This window comes from Prionailurus viverrinus, chromosome B3 (assembly GCF_022837055.1).
Source record: "Prionailurus viverrinus isolate Anna chromosome B3, UM_Priviv_1.0, whole genome shotgun sequence".
In the NCBI taxonomy this organism is placed as follows: domain Eukaryota; kingdom Metazoa; phylum Chordata; class Mammalia; order Carnivora; family Felidae; genus Prionailurus; species Prionailurus viverrinus.
The window spans coordinates 19,329,369-19,346,261 of NC_062566.1; the positions used below are offsets into that span (position 1 = coordinate 19,329,369).

Sequence of the window (16,893 nt, forward strand, 5' to 3'; positions counted from 1 at the left end):
ATGGCAAGTTTGGCAGGCCATGGGGGGCCCGGGAGCCCCAGCCCGAGGCAGCAGCAATCCCTGGATGAGTCCTTCTCTCACTGACGTACGTGGAGCAGCCCCTGGCTTGGGCTTCTGGGCCAAGGCAAGAGGCCAGGCTGTGGGACCTACCAGGTTGGGAACATCGGCCCTGCCAGGTGCCACACAAGGCAGCAAACAGTGCCAGTGCTTCAGGCCCAGGGTGGAAGTCAGGATGCCGTGCCGGCCAAAGGCCTGGAAGGTAATGGCACGGTCCAAAGGGGACCACGCCCTGGGGGAGTGCCTGGGCCTGCTCAGCCCTGGTGTCTTGTTGCGTTCCCAGGTCAGTCGTGGGTTACGTGGAGGCCTGCGGCCTCCTCTTGTGGATGGCAAAGTGTAGCTCCCAGGGCCAGCTTCAGGGTGTACTGGTGTGGCACGGCGGTCTCCATCCTGAGGGCCCTCCTGGCTGCTGGGCTCTGGAGGAAGGTGTTCCTCAGGGATTTCAGCAGGGCCCTGGCCAAAGAAGCTACTCTGGCTGGGCCTGCCACAGAAACCTTGTCTCCTTGGCACCTTGCTGGTAAGGCAAAAGTGATACTCTTTGATGGTCTCTCCCTTGGAGTCGGGCACAGTGTGTTTCACGTCCTCTTGGGTGGGCCACAGATTCCTCTGTGGTGGCCTGGCAGCCAGGCGGGCATGAGAGTTCTGAGGCCAGGTGTAGTACCTTGACCCCATGGGCCGCTTGGAAAAGGTCAGCTTCCCCTTGGGAACAAGATGTGTTCTCCTCTCAGTGTGCCCCTGGGCTGTGGGGCTGTAGCCTAGCACTCTCTGTGAGGGCCATAATGGTGTTCCTGGGCCGTGGGAAGGGGCCACGTCACCTGCAGAGGGCCACATCCTTGAAAAGGCCAAAGCCTGTGGGCAGCTGCCTTCCCTAGAGCATCCTGCCACTGACAGGGGCCTGTGTTGGGCGGAGGGCACCAGAGGGACTTTCTGTGCAATCGGGAAACACTCCCCTGGACTGGGCAGCCCATGGGATGCTATTTCCCTTGTGCCTGGGACCCTGGCGCACACTGGACCTGGCCTCGCCCACACCCCGGGCGAGAAAGCGCCTGTGGTTTGGTCAGGATTGGCACTGGATTCAGTGGGGACAAGACCGGTGTAGCCTAGCCACTCAGGGCATACTGGCAGAGTGAAGAGAAGCGGGCAGCTGTTGTCGTGTGGCCGTCTTGGAGGGCTCTGCATTGGCTTCTGCCCCGTAGCCCGAGGACCAGGGCGGCCAGACTCCCTGTGGGTGGTTGTTGGGTTTTCCTTTGACTCCTGAGTTTCCATCCTGTCCTGGCGTCCACGGTCCACGTTGACAGGGTGGCTCGTGGTGGGAGAGGATGCGTGTCTGGGCCAGAGGGCTCTGCTTGGCCAGAGTGGCTTTGGGAGAGGGAAAACCTGCCCAACGTTAGTGGCCCAGAGGCATCCAACATGGCTCCCTGGTGTGCAAGGCCACTGAGCGTGTGCCATTGCTTGGCAGGATACCGGGGCCAGGATCTGCACACCAGGCATGCATGCCCTTGCAGGGACTCAGGCCTCCCAGCTCAGCAGCCCCATACACCCCTTGGCCCAGCTTCCCAGCACACCGAAGAGGCACATGCTCCTGCTCCCACAGTGCCCTGCGCCCGTGGCTTGTTGCCCGTCTGCAGGCAGCCCCAAGGGGCCGAGGGACAGGACAGGCAGACAGACGCAAGGCATAGTCACAGATTCCTTCTGACCTGTGTGGCGAGCGGAGCCCCTGGGTAGCTTGGTCACGCCCGCGGGTGATTGCTCCCCCTTTCTCAGGTGCAGTGGACACACCAGGCTCGCCATTGGTGGAGAGAAGAAGGCCTCCCTGGTCTCCGAGTGCCTGTGGTTGGCGGGACTGCTGGAAGAGGTGTTGCCTGCGACGAGCACCTTGCTGACTGGAGCGAGAAGACGGTAAGCCATCTCCGTATCAGTTGTGCCGCTGGCTTTAGGCTTTCGCAAGCCTGTCCAAAAGGCCACTAAGGAAGGTTGCTGGCAGGACATGTGGGGTTTTGAACCCAGAGGGGCCTGTCCTTTAATGGCTCTGCACGTCCTGGGCCACGGGAAGACCCTGAGTCCTTCAGTTTGTCCCGCTGAGCCATCTGGCCCACCAGGGTCGGCTGTGCAGGTGGCCCCGAATGTGCTCGGATCGATGATGACTCCCTCAACAGCATTCCTTGGAAAGCTGAACAAAATGAGTGAGAACTCCCTACCGTCTTTCTCGTCGAAACTGAGGTCCAGCACGTTTTCTACCCCAGGGAAGGTAAGGGTCAGGGACAGCAGGCTTCCCCTTGGTCACAGTCCTTCAAGCACCAGCACCCACAGCCTCTGCCTAGGTGAGCCTCACGGGGGACTCATGGTCAGGGAGGCATTTACCACCTGAGCAAGGTTTCCAAGGCATGCAGGTCCTGAGGGGAATGGCTGGCGACTGGGGTCACTGGAGCAGCTGGTCCCCAAGGCCTTGGACTTGAAAGGTGTGTCTGTGGTACCAGCCTGGGGTGTCGAGGGCTGGGACCTGTGTAGGCCAGGATGGCCCCACAGGCATAAGCTCGTGGCAGTGTGTGTTGAGAGGCCAAGCATGGCAAGCTTGCCTGGCCTGTGGGTGGGGGTGCAGAGGCCCAGCCCGAGGCAGCAGCAATCCCTGGATGAGCCCTTTCTTTCCCTGACGTATGTGGAGCAGGCACCTACTCTGGCTGGTGGGCTAAAGCAGGAAGCCAGGCTGCAGTACCTGCCAGCGTGGCATCCTCAGCCCTACCAGGCGACAAACAAGGTGGCAAACAGTGCCAGCACTTCGTGCCCAGGGCAGAATACAAGTTTCTGTGCTGGCCATTTGCCTGGATAGTAATGGCACAGTCCAGAAAGGGCTGAGCCCTGGGAGACCACATGAGCCTACTCAGCTCAAGTGTGTCATAGCGTTCCCAGGTCTTTCATGGGTTCTGCAGAGGCCTCAGGCCTCCTCTTGACGATGGCAAAGTGTGGCTCCCAGGGCTGGCTTCAGGGTGCATGGGTGTGGCACGGCGGTCCCCCTCTTGAGGGCCCTCCTGGCTTCTTGAGTCCTGAGGAAGGGTACTCAGTGGTTGTGTTCCTCGGGGCTTTCAGCAGGGCTCTGGTCAAAGAAGCTACCCCGGCCAGAGACCTTGTCTCCTTGTCACGGTACTGGTGAGGTAAAAGGGATATTCTGAGTCTCACTTGGACTCGGGCACAGTGTGTCTCATGTCCTCTCTGGTGGGCTGCAGACTACTCTGCGATGGCCTTGCGGTCAGGCACAGGCCTGCGAGGTCTGAGGGCAAGCCCAGTACCTCGGCCCCATGGGCTATTTGGAAGACATCTGCCTCCCCGTGGGAAGGAGATGTATTCTCCTCTCATTGTGACCCTGTCCTGTGGGGCTATAGCCTAGCGCTCTCTGTGAGGGCCACGCTGGTGTTCCTGGCCTGTCAGAATGGGCCACGTCACCTACAGAGGGCCACATCCTTGCAAAGGCCAAAGCCTGGGGGCAGCTGCCGTCCCTGGAGCATCCTGACACTGACGGGGGCGTCCGTTGGGATAAGGGCAACGAAGGGACTTTCTGTGAAAACAGGAACACACTCCTGAGGATGGGCAGCCCAGGGGATGCTCGTTCCATTGCAGCCTAGGGCCCTGGTGCACACTTGCCCTGGACTTACTGACACCATGGGCAAGAAAGCGCCCATGGTTCGGTCGCATTTGGCACCATATTCGGTGGAGGCTAGGACCATGTAGCCTAGCCATTCAGGGCATTCTGGCAGAGTGGAGAAGAAATGCACCTGTTGTTGTGTGGGTGCCTCGGAGGGCTCAGCTTTGGCTTCAGCCCCGTAGCTGCAGGCCAGGGTGGCCGGCCTAACTGTGGGTAGTTGTTAGGTTTTCCTTGGACCCTTGAGTTTCCATCCTGTGCTGGAGTCCACGGTCCACGTTGACAGGGTGGCCAGTGGAGGAAGAGGATGCATGTCCGGGCCAAGGGCACTGCTTGGCCAGAGTGGCTTTGGGAGAGGGAAACCCTAACCAATGTTAGTGGCCCAGAGGCATCAAACGTGGCTCCCTGGTGTGCAAGGCCACCAGTCCTGTGCCGTTGTATGGTGGGACGCCAGGGCGAGGATCGTAACACCAGGCCTGCTCTTGGGGGGCAACAGGCTCAAACGGCGGAGTGGCAACACATGCCTCCTAAACCAACCTCCCAGTGCACTCAGACCCTACATGCACATGAAGAGATACATGCTCGTGCTCCTACAGTCCCCTGAACCCACAGCTTCTTGCATATCTGCAGGCTGCCCCAAAGGACAGAGGAAAAGAACAGGCAGAGAGGGCAAGTCATGGTAATGGATTCCTTCTGCCCTGTGTGGAGACTGGAACCCCTGGGTAAATTGCCCATGCCCATGGGTGATTGCTCCACTTTTCTCAGGTGCAGTCGACATGCCAAGCTCGCCGTCGACTGAGAGAAGAATGCATCTCTGGCCCCCGACAGCCCGTGGCTAGCGTATCTCCCGGAAGAAGTGTGGCCCACTATGTACAACTTCACGAAAGGAGCACCGAGACGGTAAGGCGTCTAGAGTGTCAGTGTTGCTGCTGGATTTAGGCTTTCCAAAAAACGCCTGAGAAGCAGCGAATGAAGGTGGTCGGAAGGGAAAGTAGGATTTGCAACTCAGAGGGGCCTGTCCGATGGTACGGCTCAGTGGCATGGCTCTGCACGGCCCGGGCACCGGGCGGACCCTGAGTCCCTCGGCTTGCCCCGCTGAGCCACCCGGCCCCCGCCTGGGTCAGCCGGCCAGGCGGCCCTGAATGTGCTCGGATCGATGATGACTCCCTCAACAGCATTCCTTGGAAAAGCTGAACAAAATGAGTGAGAACTCCCTCCCGTCGTTCTCATCGAAACTGAGGTCCAGCACGTTGTCCGCCCCAGGGAAGGTAAGCGTCAGGGACAGCAGGCTTCCCATTGGCCGCACTGCTTCAAGCACCAGCACCCACGGCCTGCGCCTGGGAGAGGCTCGCGGGGTGTCTCCGGGTCAGGGAGCCGTTTCCCCGCCTTAGCAGGCTTTCCACGGCTCGCAGGGCCTGGGGGCAATGAGCGGCATCTGAGGTCGAGTGGGGCAGCTGGTGCCCAAGGCCTAGGACTTCACAGGCGTGTCTGTGGCACGGGCCCTGGGAGCCGCGGGCAGGGACCTGGCTGGCAGGGCCCGCGGGCGGTGGCTGGCGACTGGGGTCGAGTGGGGCAGCCGGTCCCCCAAGGCCTAGGGCTTCAACGGCGGGTCTGGTGGCACCGGCCCTTGGGAGTCGAGGGCTGGGGCCTGCGAGGGCCCGGACGGCTGTGCGGGCCTAAGCGCGCGGCGGTGTGTGTTGAGGGGCCGAGCGTGGCAAGCCTGGCAGGCCGTGGGGGGCGCGGGAGCCCCAGCCCGAGGCGGCGGCCATCCCTGGACGAGCCCTTTCTCTCACTGACGTACGTGGAGCGGCCCCTGGCTCGGGCTTCTGGGCCAAGGCAAGAGGCCGGGCTGCGGCACCGGCCAGGTTGGAAACATCGGCCCCGCCCGGCGGCCACACAAGGCGGCGAGTGGCGCCGGCGCTTCGGGGCCAGGGCGAAGTCGGCATGGCGTGCCGGCCGAAGGCCAGAACGGTAATGGCACGGTCCGGGGTCCGGAGGGGACCGCGCCCTGGGGGAGTGCCCGGGCCTGCTCAGCCCTGGTGCCTCGTTGCGTTCCCACGTCCGTCGTGGGTTACGCGGAGGCCTGCGGCCTCCTCCCGTCGATGGCAAAGCTAGGGGCTCCCAGGGCCGGCTTCAGGGTGCACCGGTGTGGCACGGCGCTCCCCCTCCTCAGGGCCCTCCTGGCCTCTGGTCTCCGGAGGAAGGGTGCCCAGGGGTGGTGGCCTTTCAACAGGGGCTTCCCACAGGGCCCCGGCCACAGAAGCTACCCCCCGCCCCGGGCAGGGCCTGCCACGGAGGCACCGTCCCCTCGGGCACGGAGCTGGTGAGGCGAAAGTGACACCCCGGGAGGGACTGTCCCTTGGAGTCGGGCACAGTGTGTCTCCCGTCCTCTCGGGTGGGCCGCAGATTCCTCTGCGGTGACCTGGCAGGCAGGCGCGGGTCTGCGGGCCCTGAGGCCAGGCGCGGTGCCTCGGCCCCGCGGGCCGCTTGGCAGAGGTCCGTCCCCCCTTGCGAGGGCGACGTGATCTCCTCTCGCTGTGGCCCTGGCCTGCGGGGCTGCAGCCCTTGTGTCCCCTGTGAGGGCCACGCTGGTGTTCCTGGGCCGTGGGCGGGGGCCACGTGCGTCGCCTGCCGCGGGCCGCAACCTCGCAAAGGTCAAAGCCTGTCTGCGGCTGCCCTCCCCGCAGCTTCCGGCCGTCGGCGGCGGGGTCCATTTGGCAGAGTTCGCGGGAGGGAATTTCCATGCAGGTGGGAACACACTCCCACGGAGCGGGCCGCCCAGGGAATGCTCGTTCCCTCGCGGGCCGGGGCCCTGGCGCCCAGGGGCCGTGGCCGCGCCGCCACCCTGGTAGAGAACGCGCGCGCGGCTCGGTGGGCTTTGGCGCCGGCGTTAGTTGGGGGCCGGGCCCGTGCAGCCTAGCCGCCCCGGCCCTTCTGGCAGAGTGGAGAGGTGGGGGCACCGTTTGTCCCCTGGCCGCCTGGGAGGGCTCTGCCTCGTCCTCTGCCCCGTAGGCTGCGGGCCAGGGCGGCCAGACTCCCTGTGGGCAGTTTTTGGGTTTTCCTGGGACCCCTGAGGTTCCATCCAGTGCTGGCTTCCACGGTGCACGTGGAATGGGTGGGCAGCGGCGGGAACGGATGCGTGTGGAGGTCGGTGGGCACCGCGTGGCCAGAGAGTGTTTGGGAGGGGGAAAGCCTGGCCAACGTCAGTGGCCCAGAGGCGTCCAGCGCGGCTCCCTGGGGTGCAAGGCCTCCGGGCCTGTGCCGTCGCTTGGCGCGACGCCGGGGCCAGGACCTGCGCACCAGGCACGCGTGCCCTTGCAGGGACCACCCAGGCCGCCCGGCCCAGCAGCCCCCTACACCCCCTAGCCCACCCAGCCTCCCAGCCCACACGACCCTCCGTGCGCACGAAGAGGCACGCGCGCCTGCTCCCACAGTGCCCTGCGCCCGTGGCTTGTTGCCCGTCCGCAGGCAGCCCCAAGGGGCCGAGGGACAGGACAGGCAGACAGACGCAAGGCGTAGTCACGGACTCGTTCTGCCCGGCGTGGCGAGCGGAGCCCCTGGGTAGCTTGGTCACGCCCGCGGGCGATTGCTCCCCCTCTCTCAGGTGCAGTGGCCACGCCAGGCTCGCGGTCGGCCGAGAGAAGAAGGCCTCCCCGGCCCCCGAGTGCCTGTGGTTTGCCGTACGGCCGGAAGAAGTGTGGCCCGGAACGGGCACCTTGCTGACGGGAGCGTCCGGACGGTAAGCCTTCCCTGGGTGTCAGCTAGTGCCCCTGGCTTTAGGCTTTCCCGGGGCTGCCCGAGAGGCCGCCAGTGCAGGTGGCCCGCTGGGCGTGTGGGGTTTTGCTCCCAGAGGGGCCTGTCCGTTCCTCTGGCTCAGTGGCGCGGCTCTGCACGGCCCGGGCACCGGGCGGACCCTGAGTCCCTCGGCTTGCCCCGCTGAGCCACCCGGCCCCCGCCTGGGTCAGCCGGCCAGGCGGCCCTGAATGTGCTCGGATCGATGATGACTCCCTCAACAGCATTCCTTGGAAAAGCTGAACAAAATGAGTGAGAACTCCCTCCCGTCGTTCTCATCGAAACTGAGGTCCAGCACGTTGTCCGCCCCAGGGAAGGTAAGCGTCAGGGACAGCAGGCTTCCCATTGGCCGCACTGCTTCAAGCACCAGCACCCACGGCCTGCGCCTGGGAGAGGCTCGCGGGGTGTCTCCGGGTCAGGGAGCCGTTTCCCCGCCTTAGCAGGCTTTCCACGGCTCGCAGGGCCTGGGGGCAATGAGCGGCATCTGAGGTCGAGTGGGGCAGCTGGTGCCCAAGGCCTAGGACTTCACAGGCGTGTCTGTGGCACGGGCCCTGGGAGCCGCGGGCAGGGACCTGGCTGGCAGGGCCCGCGGGCGGTGGCTGGCGACTGGGGTCGAGTGGGGCAGCCGGTCCCCCAAGGCCTAGGGCTTCAACGGCGGGTCTGGTGGCACCGGCCCTTGGGAGTCGAGGGCTGGGGCCTGCGAGGGCCCGGACGGCTGTGCGGGCCTAAGCGCGCGGCGGTGTGTGTTGAGGGGCCGAGCGTGGCAAGCCTGGCAGGCCGTGGGGGGCGCGGGAGCCCCAGCCCGAGGCGGCGGCCATCCCTGGACGAGCCCTTTCTCTCACTGACGTACGTGGAGCGGCCCCTGGCTCGGGCTTCTGGGCCAAGGCAAGAGGCCGGGCTGCGGCACCGGCCAGGTTGGAAACATCGGCCCCGCCCGGCGGCCACACAAGGCGGCGAGTGGCGCCGGCGCTTCGGGGCCAGGGCGAAGTCGGCATGGCGTGCCGGCCGAAGGCCAGAACGGTAATGGCACGGTCCGGGGTCCGGAGGGGACCGCGCCCTGGGGGAGTGCCCGGGCCTGCTCAGCCCTGGTGCCTCGTTGCGTTCCCACGTCCGTCGTGGGTTACGCGGAGGCCTGCGGCCTCCTCCCGTCGATGGCAAAGCTAGGGGCTCCCAGGGCCGGCTTCAGGGTGCACCGGTGTGGCACGGCGCTCCCCCTCCTCAGGGCCCTCCTGGCCTCTGGTCTCCGGAGGAAGGGTGCCCAGGGGTGGTGGCCTTTCAACAGGGGCTTCCCACAGGGCCCCGGCCACAGAAGCTACCCCCCGCCCCGGGCAGGGCCTGCCACGGAGGCACCGTCCCCTCGGGCACGGAGCTGGTGAGGCGAAAGTGACACCCCGGGAGGGACTGTCCCTTGGAGTCGGGCACAGTGTGTCTCCCGTCCTCTCGGGTGGGCCGCAGATTCCTCTGCGGTGACCTGGCAGGCAGGCGCGGGTCTGCGGGCCCTGAGGCCAGGCGCGGTGCCTCGGCCCCGCGGGCCGCTTGGCAGAGGTCCGTCCCCCCTTGCGAGGGCGACGTGATCTCCTCTCGCTGTGGCCCTGGCCTGCGGGGCTGCAGCCCTTGTGTCCCCTGTGAGGGCCACGCTGGTGTTCCTGGGCCGTGGGCGGGGGCCACGTGCGTCGCCTGCCGCGGGCCGCAACCTCGCAAAGGTCAAAGCCTGTCTGCGGCTGCCCTCCCCGCAGCTTCCGGCCGTCGGCGGCGGGGTCCATTTGGCAGAGTTCGCGGGAGGGAATTTCCATGCAGGTGGGAACACACTCCCACGGAGCGGGCCGCCCAGGGAATGCTCGTTCCCTCGCGGGCCGGGGCCCTGGCGCCCAGGGGCCGTGGCCGCGCCGCCACCCTGGTAGAGAACGCGCGCGCGGCTCGGTGGGCTTTGGCGCCGGCGTTAGTTGGGGGCCGGGCCCGTGCAGCCTAGCCGCCCCGGCCCTTCTGGCAGAGTGGAGAGGTGGGGGCACCGTTTGTCCCCTGGCCGCCTGGGAGGGCTCTGCCTCGTCCTCTGCCCCGTAGGCTGCGGGCCAGGGCGGCCAGACTCCCTGTGGGCAGTTTTTGGGTTTTCCTGGGACCCCTGAGGTTCCATCCAGTGCTGGCTTCCACGGTGCACGTGGAATGGGTGGGCAGCGGCGGGAACGGATGCGTGTGGAGGTCGGTGGGCACCGCGTGGCCAGAGAGTGTTTGGGAGGGGGAAAGCCTGGCCAACGTCAGTGGCCCAGAGGCGTCCAGCGCGGCTCCCTGGGGTGCAAGGCCTCCGGGCCTGTGCCGTCGCTTGGCGCGACGCCGGGGCCAGGACCTGCGCACCAGGCACGCGTGCCCTTGCAGGGACCACCCAGGCCGCCCGGCCCAGCAGCCCCCTACACCCCCTAGCCCACCCAGCCTCCCAGCCCACACGACCCTCCGTGCGCACGAAGAGGCACGCGCGCCTGCTCCCACAGTGCCCTGCGCCCGTGGCTTGTTGCCCGTCCGCAGGCAGCCCCAAGGGGCCGAGGGACAGGACAGGCAGACAGACGCAAGGCGTAGTCACGGACTCGTTCTGCCCGGCGTGGCGAGCGGAGCCCCTGGGTAGCTTGGTCACGCCCGCGGGCGATTGCTCCCCCTCTCTCAGGTGCAGTGGCCACGCCAGGCTCGCGGTCGGCCGAGAGAAGAAGGCCTCCCCGGCCCCCGAGTGCCTGTGGTTTGCCGTACGGCCGGAAGAAGTGTGGCCCGGAACGGGCACCTTGCTGACGGGAGCGTCCGGACGGTAAGCCTTCCCTGGGTGTCAGCTAGTGCCCCTGGCTTTAGGCTTTCCCGGGGCTGCCCGAGAGGCCGCCAGTGCAGGTGGCCCGCTGGGCGTGTGGGGTTTTGCTCCCAGAGGGGCCTGTCCGTTCCTCTGGCTCAGTGGCGCGGCTCTGCACGGCCCGGGCACCGGGCGGACCCTGAGTCCCTCGGCTTGCCCCGCTGAGCCACCCGGCCCCCGCCTGGGTCAGCCGGCCAGGCGGCCCTGAATGTGCTCGGATCGATGATGACTCCCTCAACAGCATTCCTTGGAAAAGCTGAACAAAATGAGTGAGAACTCCCTCCCGTCGTTCTCATCGAAACTGAGGTCCAGCACGTTGTCCGCCCCAGGGAAGGTAAGCGTCAGGGACAGCAGGCTTCCCATTGGCCGCACTGCTTCAAGCACCAGCACCCACGGCCTGCGCCTGGGAGAGGCTCGCGGGGTGTCTCCGGGTCAGGGAGCCGTTTCCCCGCCTTAGCAGGCTTTCCACGGCTCGCAGGGCCTGGGGGCAATGAGCGGCATCTGAGGTCGAGTGGGGCAGCTGGTGCCCAAGGCCTAGGACTTCACAGGCGTGTCTGTGGCACGGGCCCTGGGAGCCGCGGGCAGGGACCTGGCTGGCAGGGCCCGCGGGCGGTGGCTGGCGACTGGGGTCGAGTGGGGCAGCCGGTCCCCCAAGGCCTAGGGCTTCAACGGCGGGTCTGGTGGCACCGGCCCTTGGGAGTCGAGGGCTGGGGCCTGCGAGGGCCCGGACGGCTGTGCGGGCCTAAGCGCGCGGCGGTGTGTGTTGAGGGGCCGAGCGTGGCAAGCCTGGCAGGCCGTGGGGGGCGCGGGAGCCCCAGCCCGAGGCGGCGGCCATCCCTGGACGAGCCCTTTCTCTCACTGACGTACGTGGAGCGGCCCCTGGCTCGGGCTTCTGGGCCAAGGCAAGAGGCCGGGCTGCGGCACCGGCCAGGTTGGAAACATCGGCCCCGCCCGGCGGCCACACAAGGCGGCGAGTGGCGCCGGCGCTTCGGGGCCAGGGCGAAGTCGGCATGGCGTGCCGGCCGAAGGCCAGAACGGTAATGGCACGGTCCGGGGTCCGGAGGGGACCGCGCCCTGGGGGAGTGCCCGGGCCTGCTCAGCCCTGGTGCCTCGTTGCGTTCCCACGTCCGTCGTGGGTTACGCGGAGGCCTGCGGCCTCCTCCCGTCGATGGCAAAGCTAGGGGCTCCCAGGGCCGGCTTCAGGGTGCACCGGTGTGGCACGGCGCTCCCCCTCCTCAGGGCCCTCCTGGCCTCTGGTCTCCGGAGGAAGGGTGCCCAGGGGTGGTGGCCTTTCAACAGGGGCTTCCCACAGGGCCCCGGCCACAGAAGCTACCCCCCGCCCCGGGCAGGGCCTGCCACGGAGGCACCGTCCCCTCGGGCACGGAGCTGGTGAGGCGAAAGTGACACCCCGGGAGGGACTGTCCCTTGGAGTCGGGCACAGTGTGTCTCCCGTCCTCTCGGGTGGGCCGCAGATTCCTCTGCGGTGACCTGGCAGGCAGGCGCGGGTCTGCGGGCCCTGAGGCCAGGCGCGGTGCCTCGGCCCCGCGGGCCGCTTGGCAGAGGTCCGTCCCCCCTTGCGAGGGCGACGTGATCTCCTCTCGCTGTGGCCCTGGCCTGCGGGGCTGCAGCCCTTGTGTCCCCTGTGAGGGCCACGCTGGTGTTCCTGGGCCGTGGGCGGGGGCCACGTGCGTCGCCTGCCGCGGGCCGCAACCTCGCAAAGGTCAAAGCCTGTCTGCGGCTGCCCTCCCCGCAGCTTCCGGCCGTCGGCGGCGGGGTCCATTTGGCAGAGTTCGCGGGAGGGAATTTCCATGCAGGTGGGAACACACTCCCACGGAGCGGGCCGCCCAGGGAATGCTCGTTCCCTCGCGGGCCGGGGCCCTGGCGCCCAGGGGCCGTGGCCGCGCCGCCACCCTGGTAGAGAACGCGCGCGCGGCTCGGTGGGCTTTGGCGCCGGCGTTAGTTGGGGGCCGGGCCCGTGCAGCCTAGCCGCCCCGGCCCTTCTGGCAGAGTGGAGAGGTGGGGGCACCGTTTGTCCCCTGGCCGCCTGGGAGGGCTCTGCCTCGTCCTCTGCCCCGTAGGCTGCGGGCCAGGGCGGCCAGACTCCCTGTGGGCAGTTTTTGGGTTTTCCTGGGACCCCTGAGGTTCCATCCAGTGCTGGCTTCCACGGTGCACGTGGAATGGGTGGGCAGCGGCGGGAACGGATGCGTGTGGAGGTCGGTGGGCACCGCGTGGCCAGAGAGTGTTTGGGAGGGGGAAAGCCTGGCCAACGTCAGTGGCCCAGAGGCGTCCAGCGCGGCTCCCTGGGGTGCAAGGCCTCCGGGCCTGTGCCGTCGCTTGGCGCGACGCCGGGGCCAGGACCTGCGCACCAGGCACGCGTGCCCTTGCAGGGACCACCCAGGCCGCCCGGCCCAGCAGCCCCCTACACCCCCTAGCCCACCCAGCCTCCCAGCCCACACGACCCTCCGTGCGCACGAAGAGGCACGCGCGCCTGCTCCCACAGTGCCCTGCGCCCGTGGCTTGTTGCCCGTCCGCAGGCAGCCCCAAGGGGCCGAGGGACAGGACAGGCAGACAGACGCAAGGCGTAGTCACGGACTCGTTCTGCCCGGCGTGGCGAGCGGAGCCCCTGGGTAGCTTGGTCACGCCCGCGGGCGATTGCTCCCCCTCTCTCAGGTGCAGTGGCCACGCCAGGCTCGCGGTCGGCCGAGAGAAGAAGGCCTCCCCGGCCCCCGAGTGCCTGTGGTTTGCCGTACGGCCGGAAGAAGTGTGGCCCGGAACGGGCACCTTGCTGACGGGAGCGTCCGGACGGTAAGCCTTCCCTGGGTGTCAGCTAGTGCCCCTGGCTTTAGGCTTTCCCGGGGCTGCCCGAGAGGCCGCCAGTGCAGGTGGCCCGCTGGGCGTGTGGGGTTTTGCTCCCAGAGGGGCCTGTCCGTTCCTCTGGCTCAGTGGCGCGGCTCTGCACGGCCCGGGCACCGGGCGGACCCTGAGTCCCTCGGCTTGCCCCGCTGAGCCACCCGGCCCCCGCCTGGGTCAGCCGGCCAGGCGGCCCTGAATGTGCTCGGATCGATGATGACTCCCTCAACAGCATTCCTTGGAAAAGCTGAACAAAATGAGTGAGAACTCCCTCCCGTCGTTCTCATCGAAACTGAGGTCCAGCACGTTGTCCGCCCCAGGGAAGGTAAGCGTCAGGGACAGCAGGCTTCCCATTGGCCGCACTGCTTCAAGCACCAGCACCCACGGCCTGCGCCTGGGAGAGGCTCGCGGGGTGTCTCCGGGTCAGGGAGCCGTTTCCCCGCCTTAGCAGGCTTTCCACGGCTCGCAGGGCCTGGGGGCAATGAGCGGCATCTGAGGTCGAGTGGGGCAGCTGGTGCCCAAGGCCTAGGACTTCACAGGCGTGTCTGTGGCACGGGCCCTGGGAGCCGCGGGCAGGGACCTGGCTGGCAGGGCCCGCGGGCGGTGGCTGGCGACTGGGGTCGAGTGGGGCAGCCGGTCCCCCAAGGCCTAGGGCTTCAACGGCGGGTCTGGTGGCACCGGCCCTTGGGAGTCGAGGGCTGGGGCCTGCGAGGGCCCGGACGGCTGTGCGGGCCTAAGCGCGCGGCGGTGTGTGTTGAGGGGCCGAGCGTGGCAAGCCTGGCAGGCCGTGGGGGGCGCGGGAGCCCCAGCCCGAGGCGGCGGCCATCCCTGGACGAGCCCTTTCTCTCACTGACGTACGTGGAGCGGCCCCTGGCTCGGGCTTCTGGGCCAAGGCAAGAGGCCGGGCTGCGGCACCGGCCAGGTTGGAAACATCGGCCCCGCCCGGCGGCCACACAAGGCGGCGAGTGGCGCCGGCGCTTCGGGGCCAGGGCGAAGTCGGCATGGCGTGCCGGCCGAAGGCCAGAACGGTAATGGCACGGTCCGGGGTCCGGAGGGGACCGCGCCCTGGGGGAGTGCCCGGGCCTGCTCAGCCCTGGTGCCTCGTTGCGTTCCCACGTCCGTCGTGGGTTACGCGGAGGCCTGCGGCCTCCTCCCGTCGATGGCAAAGCTAGGGGCTCCCAGGGCCGGCTTCAGGGTGCACCGGTGTGGCACGGCGCTCCCCCTCCTCAGGGCCCTCCTGGCCTCTGGTCTCCGGAGGAAGGGTGCCCAGGGGTGGTGGCCTTTCAACAGGGGCTTCCCACAGGGCCCCGGCCACAGAAGCTACCCCCCGCCCCGGGCAGGGCCTGCCACGGAGGCACCGTCCCCTCGGGCACGGAGCTGGTGAGGCGAAAGTGACACCCCGGGAGGGACTGTCCCTTGGAGTCGGGCACAGTGTGTCTCCCGTCCTCTCGGGTGGGCCGCAGATTCCTCTGCGGTGACCTGGCAGGCAGGCGCGGGTCTGCGGGCCCTGAGGCCAGGCGCGGTGCCTCGGCCCCGCGGGCCGCTTGGCAGAGGTCCGTCCCCCCTTGCGAGGGCGACGTGATCTCCTCTCGCTGTGGCCCTGGCCTGCGGGGCTGCAGCCCTTGTGTCCCCTGTGAGGGCCACGCTGGTGTTCCTGGGCCGTGGGCGGGGGCCACGTGCGTCGCCTGCCGCGGGCCGCAACCTCGCAAAGGTCAAAGCCTGTCTGCGGCTGCCCTCCCCGCAGCTTCCGGCCGTCGGCGGCGGGGTCCATTTGGCAGAGTTCGCGGGAGGGAATTTCCATGCAGGTGGGAACACACTCCCACGGAGCGGGCCGCCCAGGGAATGCTCGTTCCCTCGCGGGCCGGGGCCCTGGCGCCCAGGGGCCGTGGCCGCGCCGCCACCCTGGTAGAGAACGCGCGCGCGGCTCGGTGGGCTTTGGCGCCGGCGTTAGTTGGGGGCCGGGCCCGTGCAGCCTAGCCGCCCCGGCCCTTCTGGCAGAGTGGAGAGGTGGGGGCACCGTTTGTCCCCTGGCCGCCTGGGAGGGCTCTGCCTCGTCCTCTGCCCCGTAGGCTGCGGGCCAGGGCGGCCAGACTCCCTGTGGGCAGTTTTTGGGTTTTCCTGGGACCCCTGAGGTTCCATCCAGTGCTGGCTTCCACGGTGCACGTGGAATGGGTGGGCAGCGGCGGGAACGGATGCGTGTGGAGGTCGGTGGGCACCGCGTGGCCAGAGAGTGTTTGGGAGGGGGAAAGCCTGGCCAACGTCAGTGGCCCAGAGGCGTCCAGCGCGGCTCCCTGGGGTGCAAGGCCTCCGGGCCTGTGCCGTCGCTTGGCGCGACGCCGGGGCCAGGACCTGCGCACCAGGCACGCGTGCCCTTGCAGGGACCACCCAGGCCGCCCGGCCCAGCAGCCCCCTACACCCCCTAGCCCACCCAGCCTCCCAGCCCACACGACCCTCCGTGCGCACGAAGAGGCACGCGCGCCTGCTCCCACAGTGCCCTGCGCCCGTGGCTTGTTGCCCGTCCGCAGGCAGCCCCAAGGGGCCGAGGGACAGGACAGGCAGACAGACGCAAGGCGTAGTCACGGACTCGTTCTGCCCGGCGTGGCGAGCGGAGCCCCTGGGTAGCTTGGTCACGCCCGCGGGCGATTGCTCCCCCTCTCTCAGGTGCAGTGGCCACGCCAGGCTCGCGGTCGGCCGAGAGAAGAAGGCCTCCCCGGCCCCCGAGTGCCTGTGGTTTGCCGTACGGCCGGAAGAAGTGTGGCCCGGAACGGGCACCTTGCTGACGGGAGCGTCCGGACGGTAAGCCTTCCCTGGGTGTCAGCTAGTGCCCCTGGCTTTAGGCTTTCCCGGGGCTGCCCGAGAGGCCGCCAGTGCAGGTGGCCCGCTGGGCGTGTGGGGTTTTGCTCCCAGAGGGGCCTGTCCGTTCCTCTGGCTCAGTGGCGCGGCTCTGCACGGCCCGGGCACCGGGCGGACCCTGAGTCCCTCGGCTTGCCCCGCTGAGCCACCCGGCCCCCGCCTGGGTCAGCCGGCCAGGCGGCCCTGAATGTGCTCGGATCGATGATGACTCCCTCAACAGCATTCCTTGGAAAAGCTGAACAAAATGAGTGAGAACTCCCTCCCGTCGTTCTCATCGAAACTGAGGTCCAGCACGTTGTCCGCCCCAGGGAAGGTAAGCGTCAGGGACAGCAGGCTTCCCATTGGCCGCACTGCTTCAAGCACCAGCACCCACGGCCTGCGCCTGGGAGAGGCTCGCGGGGTGTCTCCGGGTCAGGGAGCCGTTTCCCCGCCTTAGCAGGCTTTCCACGGCTCGCAGGGCCTGGGGGCAATGAGCGGCATCTGAGGTCGAGTGGGGCAGCTGGTGCCCAAGGCCTAGGACTTCACAGGCGTGTCTGTGGCACGGGCCCTGGGAGCCGCGGGCAGGGACCTGGCTGGCAGGGCCCGCGGGCGGTGGCTGGCGACTGGGGTCGAGTGGGGCAGCCGGTCCCCCAAGGCCTAGGGCTTCAACGGCGGGTCTGGTGGCACCGGCCCTTGGGAGTCGAGGGCTGGGGCCTGCGAGGGCCCGGACGGCTGTGCGGGCCTAAGCGCGCGGCGGTGTGTGTTGAGGGGCCGAGCGTGGCAAGCCTGGCAGGCCGTGGGGGGCGCGGGAGCCCCAGCCCGAGGCGGCGGCCATCCCTGGACGAGCCCTTTCTCTCACTGACGTACGTGGAGCGGCCCCTGGCTCGGGCTTCTGGGCCAAGGC

At 68.2% G+C, this 16,893-nt stretch overlaps 1 protein-coding gene and 6 non-coding genes across 7 annotated transcripts in view; all 7 read left to right on the forward strand.

Moving 5' to 3' along the window:
• LOC125168024 (uncharacterized) overlaps positions 1-16,893 on the forward strand; it is a 76,560-nt gene that overhangs the window by 3,463 nt on the left and 56,204 nt on the right. The window contains exons 4-13 of the mRNA XM_047863007.1: positions 1,822-1,956; positions 4,457-4,591; positions 7,296-7,430; positions 7,708-7,800; positions 10,137-10,271; positions 10,549-10,641; positions 12,978-13,112; positions 13,390-13,482; positions 15,819-15,953; positions 16,231-16,323. Coding sequence (XP_047718963.1) covers positions 1,822-1,956; positions 4,457-4,591; positions 7,296-7,430; positions 7,708-7,800; positions 10,137-10,271; positions 10,549-10,641; positions 12,978-13,112; positions 13,390-13,482; positions 15,819-15,953; positions 16,231-16,323 — 1,182 coding nt within the window. The remainder of the gene's footprint in view (positions 1-1,821; positions 1,957-4,456; positions 4,592-7,295; positions 7,431-7,707; positions 7,801-10,136; positions 10,272-10,548; positions 10,642-12,977; positions 13,113-13,389; positions 13,483-15,818; positions 15,954-16,230; positions 16,324-16,893) is intronic.
• LOC125169243 (small nucleolar RNA SNORD116) lies at positions 2,189-2,281 on the forward strand. Its single transcript, XR_007153560.1, has one exon. It is a non-coding gene; the product is annotated as a small nucleolar RNA SNORD116 (small nucleolar RNA).
• LOC125169244 (small nucleolar RNA SNORD116) lies at positions 4,842-4,935 on the forward strand. Its single transcript, XR_007153561.1, has one exon. It is a non-coding gene; the product is annotated as a small nucleolar RNA SNORD116 (small nucleolar RNA).
• Positions 7,683-7,776, forward strand: LOC125169245 (small nucleolar RNA SNORD116). The gene has a single exon (XR_007153562.1). It is a non-coding gene; the product is annotated as a small nucleolar RNA SNORD116 (small nucleolar RNA).
• On the forward strand, positions 10,524-10,617 carry LOC125169246 (small nucleolar RNA SNORD116). The gene has a single exon (XR_007153563.1). It is a non-coding gene; the product is annotated as a small nucleolar RNA SNORD116 (small nucleolar RNA).
• Positions 13,365-13,458, forward strand: LOC125169247 (small nucleolar RNA SNORD116). Its single transcript, XR_007153564.1, has one exon. It is a non-coding gene; the product is annotated as a small nucleolar RNA SNORD116 (small nucleolar RNA).
• LOC125169248 (small nucleolar RNA SNORD116) lies at positions 16,206-16,299 on the forward strand. Its single transcript, XR_007153565.1, has one exon. It is a non-coding gene; the product is annotated as a small nucleolar RNA SNORD116 (small nucleolar RNA).